The 10,111-nt window shown below is 39.4% G+C and overlaps 1 protein-coding gene across 8 annotated transcripts in view; it reads right to left on the reverse strand.

Annotated features, from left to right (window-relative positions):
- Positions 1 to 557: 557 nt before the first annotated feature.
- Positions 558 to 10,111, reverse strand: part of LOC111866703 (colorectal mutant cancer protein) — a 109,222-nt gene continuing 99,668 nt past the window's right edge. For all 8 annotated transcript variants that reach the window (XM_023855894.2, XM_023855893.2, XM_033752379.1 and 5 more), the window contains 3 exons: positions 8,094 to 8,272; positions 6,031 to 6,133; positions 558 to 3,003 (listed from right to left, as the gene is read on the reverse strand). In XM_023855894.2, coding sequence (XP_023711662.1) covers positions 2,872 to 3,003; positions 6,031 to 6,133; positions 8,094 to 8,272 — 414 coding nt within the window. In that variant the 3' untranslated portion in view covers positions 558 to 2,871. The remainder of the gene's footprint in view (positions 3,004 to 6,030; positions 6,134 to 8,093; positions 8,273 to 10,111) is intronic.

Raw genomic sequence — 10,111 nt, forward strand, 5'->3', positions numbered from 1 at the left:
GTATGGGCATCAAACAGGCTGATGTGCAGGACTGATGGATCTTTGTTTACAAATGAACAATTATACTGCTTTTTACCATCATTATTTGCACCATTTCACTTCTACATTATTCATTATTCTTAAGATTAATATATACAATACATATGTACAAGTCTGTCAAAGAATCTGTCAACAAACCTACATGTTAAGTCTTTTTCCCTTCCTTCCTAAGTAATTTATGCACACTGGGAAACCCATAGTGTCATGGTAGGAGATACATCTATTAAGATCTTGCAAACAAGTAAAATACAACAACAGTCAGGATGATATGAGAGTACAGTGCTGTAGTTTTACATAGGAGGAAAGGGGGGTGACAATATTTTCCATGTCTAGGAACAGAAAAGTAAGTGGAGGAATAGTTTGGGGCACACATGTCTGGTGCTTATGTGTTGTTCCTCTGGGCTGATGAACATTACCAAAGTGCTAGGATATCTATTTATTTATATATATGGACAGAATACCCAGAGAACAGAACAAAAGAATAAACAACAAATAAAATTCTGTTATATTTTCTTTTCATATTAACATTCACATTAAGAAATAATCCCCTTTATGCTTGTCTCCATCAGTGGAGTAGAAGTGTTATGAGACTAACTGAATTCAGACGTAAAATTATTCAGTGCATCAGCTTGGGAGTATCTGTTACAAAAAATTGTTTCACATATTTCAAAAAACACTGTTTGCTATGAACATCACAGCTTTCATTTTATAGCCACTTCTGATTCCACATAACCAACAACTGGTAAATACATTTCTCTGTTAACTTGTCACACTTTGTTGATTATGTGAGCCTTTATAAAACCAAACAGATCCAACATTTCCACAGAATGCAAACAAACAGACCTCTGAAACTACACAAAGTGTAAATCAAAGAGAAGAAGGAACTGGGAAAGCTCTTCAAAGAGACTACTGGACAAACAGGACTGAAATAATCCAAGTGGCACAAACTCCCTGACTGACAGATGATTACGATGATCACCCTTTATTTGTGAAGCCTAAGAACAAACAGAGTTAGTATTTCCATATTTTTCTGTCAACAAATTCCAACATGGAAATGGTCATTCTTTTCATTATTCAAGCACTAAGAATCTGTACTTATCACACAGGTTTCCTTGTGAGAGTAATTTATAGAAAGTCATCATTTCCTTGCAGTAGTGATGATCATTTGTAGAATCAAACACATGACCAAAAGCATACTGCTGTTATCAACACCATCTTCACCACCACTACCATCACTATTATTGTCATATTAGAGCCTAATGATAAATACAATGCAGATTAACTATTCACAGATCAGAGACTGGACGAGGTACACTAAAAATCAGAGCTTACAGGTTTAATTCTTGCTCATGGCATGGATATTTTGTATGATCATCTCCAGCAACCACAGAGAACCTGACTTTACACTTCCAATTATCAGATTATAGTCTACAATCAGGTCGATTAGAATTCATTTTCACAGATATCTAACTCATATTAACTGAACAGAAATATTTTAAATAAATATGTAGAGTTTAATGAAATAAACATAAGTGGTAAAACATTTCTTTTTCTACACGATATTTTCTGGATATGTCCAGTGGCAACCATATCAAAGCTATCTGCTTTCATGATCTGTAATGCAATTACATTTTTTCCAGTATTAGTAGACAAAAGTCCCTGAGTTTAATGCCACATTCCCTCTAATTCAGGATTCAATGTCTGATGCTGTAATATCTTCAGATATGATGGTTGCTGCAAATATCATTAATGCCTTCAGTTATGTGAGGTGAATTAGTCTGCATTTCTAGGGCACAAGTTCCATATCCACAACCTGCTTCATCAAGACGGTACAGAACAGTGACTGAACCAATAATTATGAAAGCATTAGTTTGTATTAGGATAGTGTCTTAAAATTTTAATCAATTAGAGCCATTATATAATGTATTTCTTCACTTCTGAGCAACTTATATTCTTAAAGAGCACCAAGAAATGTTGTAACAAATTGTTTGGTATCTTTTAAAACTAAGGCCAATACCTGCATAATTTTATTCTCAAATCAAGTTTGCTGTTCTTTCAATATTCTCTGCTGAAATTTTATTTTCCCTCTGATCTCGCCCCCCCCCCCCTAAAATTACAAGAAACACGATAGAATAATTATGACGAAATTTCATATAGAATAAATTCTGTGGGGGCAAAAATTAAATGTACATCATTTCACCAGAGCACTGAACATAACTTTAAATACTAGATTTATTTCATCAGGGTAACAAGGAACTGTTTCTTTGAGCCAAGGGTTATTAAACAATTAGCTCATCATATTTCAGTAGGCCTTAACAAATGTATATTGATACTTTATTCTCAAAAACAGGCCACTGTAAAGAATGAACTCCCAATTATTATTTCGTTGGCATCACTGTTTAACTTTCATTGTCCATGAAGTGGGTATTTTAAATCCATTGGCACTACAGCTGCATTTTAACTTGGGGGTAATGATAAAATATGCAAAGCTCAACCTGCTTTATCACATGCATGCACCATTACAATCATGCAACACAATGTCAATAAAGGTTAATTAGCCATTTTTTTAGTAACGAGACCTTTTATCATGCTGAAGAGTACCAACTCTTAAGACAGGTTTCATGTGGATCCTACAAAAGATCCCCCATTTAAGGCTCACTGCCTATAGGTTCTCCCTCAGTGTTCAATTTCAGTGATCCCAAGTCAATAATCATAGCGATACATTTCTTCCTTTTATGAATTTCTTCAGTGTAGTGTTCAAATCCACAGCTACTCAGAGAAACCTTATATGGGGGTTTCGGTGTGTTGCAATGTGGTTTGCTATATCTTCTGTCACAACGAAGTCTCACTTGCTCCTGAACTGTGTGATTGGTTGCCTGGTTGCTGATGTGAGTGGAAACTGTTTGACTTTGAAGTTGCAAGTTCTTCTTCAAGAGTATTAATTTTTTGTTTCAGTGTTCTCACCTGAAATTAGAAGAGTAATATCAAGGAATCATATCATATTTTATACACTGGTATAAATTATATTTGCTCATTCCAAACTGACCTTGAGACCTTCTTTAATAACTTTAGTTGTGATTTAAAATACAATTTATGTTCCCTAAAATTAAAATAAACTGTACATCGTTACTGGATCAAGAAACCCATGACAGATTATTCCATATGGTGCTGCAATCTTCTGAGAAACATAAGAACTGTGGGATTGTCGATGTTTTAAATGACAACCACGTCAAACTGTAACAACTGTATATATTAAATCGTATAAACTGAATTTACAGAATAGCTGCGAAGCTATGTGGAATGTTCAACAGTTGGCTGGCCCTCAAAGGGCAGTTTGTTCCACCACGAGTGTGCTGGTAGATTTTGCTCCTCAGTAGTAGGTGGAGTCTTACGGCTGTTCAGCTGGCCTGTCTGGATGGTGATGTAGTGCTGCACGTGCCGATAGAAACGGCTGCCTCGGTCGGTTGGAGTTGCGGCAGCTGCCTGGTCGCTGGAGACTTGAAGCTACTACTTTGGTTGCCTGGTCACTGGAGACTTGCTGCAACTACGTCAGTTGCCTGGTCGCAGTGAAGAGCTGATGCTTCTGATGACCGATCACTCTGAACTGAATGTGATCACTGACAAATGCAAGCTTTGGGCTCTGCCTTTTATATCATGCTTGATGGGCGGCGCGAAACTTGCAGTTGAGATTGTGAGTGCTAATTGGCCAGCGATGATGCGAAGTTGGGCTGAACAGCGAGTGCTGTATAAATATGAGCACAATGTCCAGCAATGTGATATTCACTTAGGAGTGAGTGCTGTCTGAAAGACGGGCGAAACAGCGTGTTATGTGGGGACGTTCCCACAGAACTATGTGTAACAGCTGTGACACAGCCCAAATGAACAACAGTAAGATACAAACACAGCAGTACACTGAGCCCAAAAGTTTTCCTGGATATGCCAAATGTAGACAGACAGTCAATCAAGAAGTTCCAGGAATCCACTGACTGAATAAGTGACAGACTTCTTGGCCTTGAAAAGGATAAAATAACCTGAAAGAGGCTAAGTGAGACTCATGAGATACATTTCTGTCCTTACAGTACAACAATGAGCCAGGCTCTTTATTAGTATACAATGGGTTATGAACATAAAATAAGAGAATGTAGAAGGTAACATGTTCTGGAACAACAGAAGTCCCATTTTCTGCTGACAGATATTAATAATATGAAAATTACTGTCTTCTGGGATGCCATATAATCTGGCAGGAAGTTACCACCATTTCGGAGAAACCTATTTTCTCCTCATTCTGCCCCTCAAAACATTTTTACTGAATTCTGTTCCCTCAAATATTTGACCAAATCCTTTTCATGCTCCACCACCTCCCACTGGCCCTCTCATAGCCCATTTCCTTATACCTGTACTATCATTTTCTACTCTGAAAATGGATGCAGCACATTCCTCCGAAATATTAGTAACTTTCTACCACACTACTTGGCCTCACATCCTATAAGGCAGTAAGCTTTGCACTCACACCGTATGAACCTCCAATCACACATACGTGGTGCAATCCAAAAGTTCCCGAAATATATTAATAAAAACTATTACATCTTACCTGGATCTTATTCTGCATCATCACCTTCAAAGTAGTTCCCTTGGGAGCGCATACACCGATCCCAGCATTTCTGCCACTTTTCAAATGCATCCTGGAAGTCTTTCTTTGTTAGGGTGTTTAGTACCGTCTGCTGTAGTACTGTATCAAATCTTCGCCCCTTCAACTTGATTTTCATCTTGGGGAAGAGAAAGAAGTCGCATGGAGCTAAGTCTGGCGAGTACGGTGGGCGGGGAACAACTGCTATCTTGTTCTTAGCCAAAAATTCCTGCACAATGTAAGCCATATGTGGTCATGCGTTGTCATGGTGGAGTACCCAGTCGTTCATGCGCCACTTCTCTGGACGTTTTCTCCTCATGTTCTCCCTCAAACGCCTTAGAACATCACGATAGAACTCTTTATTGACTGCCTGACCAGGAGGGACAAACTCCTTATGAACAATCCCATCAATATAAAAAAAAACAGATCAACATGGACTTAATGTTACTCTTGACTCGTTGAGCTTTTTTTGGCCGAGGTGAAGAAGGGCTCTTCCATTGCGATGATTGCTGCTTGCTTTCAGGGTCGTAGCCATAAACACAACTTTCGTCACCAGTGACAACCTTCGAAAGAAAGTTTGGATCCTCTTGAAGCTGTTGCTGAAGTTCCCTGCAGACTTCCAAGAGATGCTGCTTCTGTTCATTTTGCAGCAGTTGTGGCACAAACTTCGCCACAATCCTCATGTTCAGTTCCTCTGACAAAATTCGTTCACATGTACCATAACTTAGTTCCAAGGTGTTACAGAGGCCTTGGATGGTCAGTCTACGATCTTGCAGAATCAGATCCCCAACTTTCGCGACATTTTTTGGTGTTTTGCCCATTGACCGCCATCCCGAACGATCGCCATCATCAGTCAATGTTCGGCCATTTTTAAAACGCCTATACCAGTTGTAAGTTTGTGTCTGGCCTAAACTGTTTTCACGAAAAGCTTGCTTCAACATTTGGTGCGTTTCTGCAGCAGTTTTCCCAAGTTTGAAACAAAATTTTATACAGACACGCTGCTCTCTCAGGTCAGCCATCTCAAAACCGCAAACTCAGGGAAACACAACAATGGAAATACGTTCACCAACAATAAACCCAACCACTCAACTCGACGCCGCTTGCCACACTGATTCAAGAAGGATGTGTGACGAGACACCTAGCGGTATTTCGATGTACTCATAACCATTCGCACGCAAAATTCAAATTTTGGAAACTTTTGGATTGCCCCACATATTTAGTAGTATCTTTCTGCACAGGTTGAATGTGTCAAATTTCAATTTGTGCAGATACTTTTTCCTCGTCAGGTCTCCCATTTAATAATTGCCTAACAGGTCTCAAGAACGAAATATATATGTATAATTGTAATCATATGACATGGTCACCTGTGCTGAGTGCCTCTCCACCATCCCCAGCATCTGTTGTTCCAGTTTCTTCAGTCGGGATTGGTATTTCTTTTTGGATCTTTCAAGTGTCTGTACAAGTGCACTGCAATGAAATATAATTCAGGTCAGCAAATTAAGGTATTAAACACTCAATCTGATTTTACATAAGAAATTTTGAACATGAAAACACAGCATGAAATTTAGAGTTCTCATGGCAGGGCATATTAAGATTACAGCTTTCTGAGATGTGATGACATACAACTTTGTAGATAAGCACCAATGTTTTGGAAGAGCCTACAGCCTCCAGCTTCGCTGTAGATGAAGTGATGATCTACCTTGAAGATGGAGATAACAGGTTCCCCCAAGAACGTTTGTATGTATCTAACAAGGGCCGCGCCATAGCTGAAGCGGTTAGTTGCTGGGTTCCCACCGCAGTGGCCCGGGGTCGATCCCGGGTCTGGTCAACTGGGATTTGTGGTGGACAAAGTGACACTGGGGCAGGTTTTCTCTGAGTACTTCAGTTTCCCCTGCCAATCTTCATTCCACCAATTGCTCCACGATCACCCCCACCTATCATCTGGGGATGGTACAATAGGCCAGAAGGTGCGGCAGTACAACGGACTCAGTCCCACCCCACTAGCAATAAAAAAAACGTATCTAGCGAATTACACAGCATCACATCTCACTCTACAGTAATCTTAACACAATATGGCGGCCACATTCATTCATCAGCATTTCACAACAAGAATTCCTCAGTGGAATTTGATGAAATTTCCTATAGAGGTCTATGCTAAAATTTGTGAAGAAAATATGCTGTATTTTTGACTTGGTGCATCCTGGTCCATCACACTAGCAATAGTATAAAAGATTATTAACACCGTCCAGTGTGACTGATAAATGTTGTGTTCTTTTAATCTCTCATCCTTAACATGTTTCAGTCATAGGGACTGAATCCACATCAGGCCAAAATAACCATAATTTACATAACAAAAAAAAATAACTTTATCAAACACAATATACATATATAAACAGCTTGAACTGAGGTCTACAACTTCTATTTAAACATTTTTCAATATGTTGTATATTCATTTCAAATGGAAGGAAAAAAATGAATGCCCCTATGTGACAATAACCAAATGCCGACTATCCTTATTAGCAGTAAATGAGCAAGATCAATAAGCGACACAAAATCCCAATGAAATCATTTGGAAAGCATGTTCTTCAAACTGGAGTATATTTTACCACTCTTGATTCAATTCTGTCTTCTTTGATAAGTGCTATTAATTTTTCAACTTATACTGAACACACTCACTTGAATATTACTCAACACAACATATTTTCACTTTCTTCAATAACAAGTATGGTTAGTGCCTCGTAACTTTAGCCGCGCGGAAAGGTAAACGCTGTTGTGGAGCATGTGAAGCTGTACACTTGCTGTGGTGACGTTCAGAGCTACTCCCCGAGCGAAAACATTGCCTACTGAGACCAGGAGTAGTACTATACAACTGACCACACTCCAAGATGCTACATTCCAAACTGGTAGTACCCACACTGACGTAAGCTGATAAGACTGCTCCCCCAGCCCCACGAGAGATGGTACGACCCGTCTACCATGGCTAGAGTTCCAAGGAACTAAGAGTACTAAACTGGGTATGCTGATTACAAAAATGATAGTCCAAATGTTTTAACATCCGTTTCTTGTTATCCACATCTCTCCTTGTATGCAAGGCATATGAATGCATACACCACTAAATACATAATTTGAAATAATGGTGACATAAGCTGTAAGAACATTAAGAAAAGAATACAAAAAAGAAAAAAGGCACTGTTTTGGCTCACAATTCAAAACACAAAACTCTTAACATGATACAAAGACTCGAAAACAGTATATCATAATTAATTTTAAAAGTGAGTCCTCTTTAATGTATTGCAATAACTTTGATGATTGGAGTTACTACATTGTGAAAAATTTATTTATAATTTCCAAGTAAGGTAACATGTCTTTTGTTCACGTAATCATAAATGGATTTTCCATCTCCCTGACCTTTACTGTTCATACTCACCTGTTAGCACGTTTAAGATCATTCACTAAGTCAGCAGATTGCTGATGGCGTAATTCAGAATTCTTCCCAACCTTCTCCAATGTTGTAACTAATTCTTGCAGACGTTCTTTCAGTCTTGCTTCTCGCCTAAGAGCATCTGCCAATTCAGACTCACCATCCTCCCCTTCACATCCCAGATCCTGAGAGAAAATCATGTTGAACTTGAAAAACACAGACATGTATGGCCAGTAAGCTTATCCATTTTGATATGAAGAACTCAGGACTGACTGACTGACTAACTAACTGACTTACTAACTAACTAACTTGCTCGCTCACTCACTCTACAGAGCTGAGTGCTCCTTGAGAAACTAACAGCTGCTCATATACTCAAGTAATTCCCAGAGATTTATGGAACCCAAGGCTTCATAACTGTGTTCACAAGGGCCTGTCACTTGTTTCTATCCTGAACCAGATGAATCCAGTCCACACCCTCATGTCCTATTTCTTTAAGATCTATTTTAATATTATGCTCCCACCTATGTCCAGGTCTTCCTAGTGGTATGTCCTTCAAGTCTACATACCAAAACTTTGTATGCACTTCTCTCCCATTCATACTGCATGTCCCACTCATTTCATCCTCCTTGAATTGACAATTCTAATAATATTAAGCGAGGAGTATAAGTTACGAATCCCTCTTAGATCCAAATATACTCTTCAACACCCTAAGCTTATGTTCCTCCCTTAATCTGAGACACCAAGTTTCATATCCCTACAAAACTACAGGAACTGAGGTCTGATGTACAGAAATTGCGACTGTACTTAAAAATGTGGGACAGTGACGGTCTCTAAATCTTTACCTGAAGTAATCAGGTGAGAACAGAAGTGAAACGAAGCATTTCATGAATGCCCTATGTTCCAAATGGGAGTAACAGAAACAAAGATAGATAAGATAGAATCAGGTGAAACTTATGCACACGGAAGTTTTCAACAGAAATATGAAGCAACCATTCTATACCATTATTCCCTAGAGCACTTGACGCTTTGGAAATTTAATTTTAAACTGGATATGTGCTCCAGTTCAGAGCAAGGCAGACATTCCACATCAGCAGAACTACTCGGGAGAATGACCAACATAGATTAAAAGGAAATTATTAAAATGCAGACTCATGAATTTGTTCCTACACATACGAGGGTCGTACTGAAAGCCATGAGCAACAATTTTTTGTAAAGTAACATGCTTTATTATTGACAAACCAAATACACCACCTCAATCTACAGACCTTTCTTTATTTTTTCACATAATTGCCACTTCTTTGTACACATTTCTCCCAGCGTTCTAGGAGTTTGAAAATTCCCCTTCTGTAAAATTCCGTTCCAGCCATCTGAAGACACTGACACACTGCTTTCTGAATTGCCTCCCTTGTCTCAAAACCTTGTCCATGCTGCTGATCCTTCACAAATCCAAAAAGATGGTAGTCGGAGGGTGCCAGATCAGGGCTATAGGAGGGGTGTGGAAGAACTTCCCACCCCGTCTTTGCAATTGCTTCCAATGTGAGGTGAGCGGCGTGGGGGCGAACGTTGTCATGCAGGATGATGTTTCGTCCCGGACGTTTATCACGCAATGCATGATGGAGCTTGTGCAGCGTCTGGACATAACAAGCAGCATTGATGGTTTGCCCAGGTTCTAGGAATTTGGCCAGAATAAACCTCTCTGCATCCCAGAAGACTGTGACCATCACCTTCGCAGCTGAGGGCACTGTCTTTGCCTTCATTTTTGATGGAGAATGCAAATGGTGCCATTCCATACTCTGATGTTTCATTTCAGGCTCGAAATGGTGAAACCAGCTTTCATCACCTGTCACAATACAGAGCAAAAATCGCCTTCGTGTCAATATCTCTGCAGCAGTTCTGAGGTGATGGCTTTTCACTGACCTTTGTGGTCTTCGGTCAATAACCGCGGGACCCAACGAGCACAAACTTTCCTATAGCCCAAGCTTTCAATCATCTCCTGTACTGCACTGTGCCCTATTCCAAGTTTT

Source organism: Cryptotermes secundus, unplaced genomic scaffold, assembly GCF_002891405.2.
Source record: "Cryptotermes secundus unplaced genomic scaffold, Csec_1.0 scaffold66, whole genome shotgun sequence".
NCBI lineage: Eukaryota > Metazoa > Arthropoda > Insecta > Blattodea > Kalotermitidae > Cryptotermes > Cryptotermes secundus.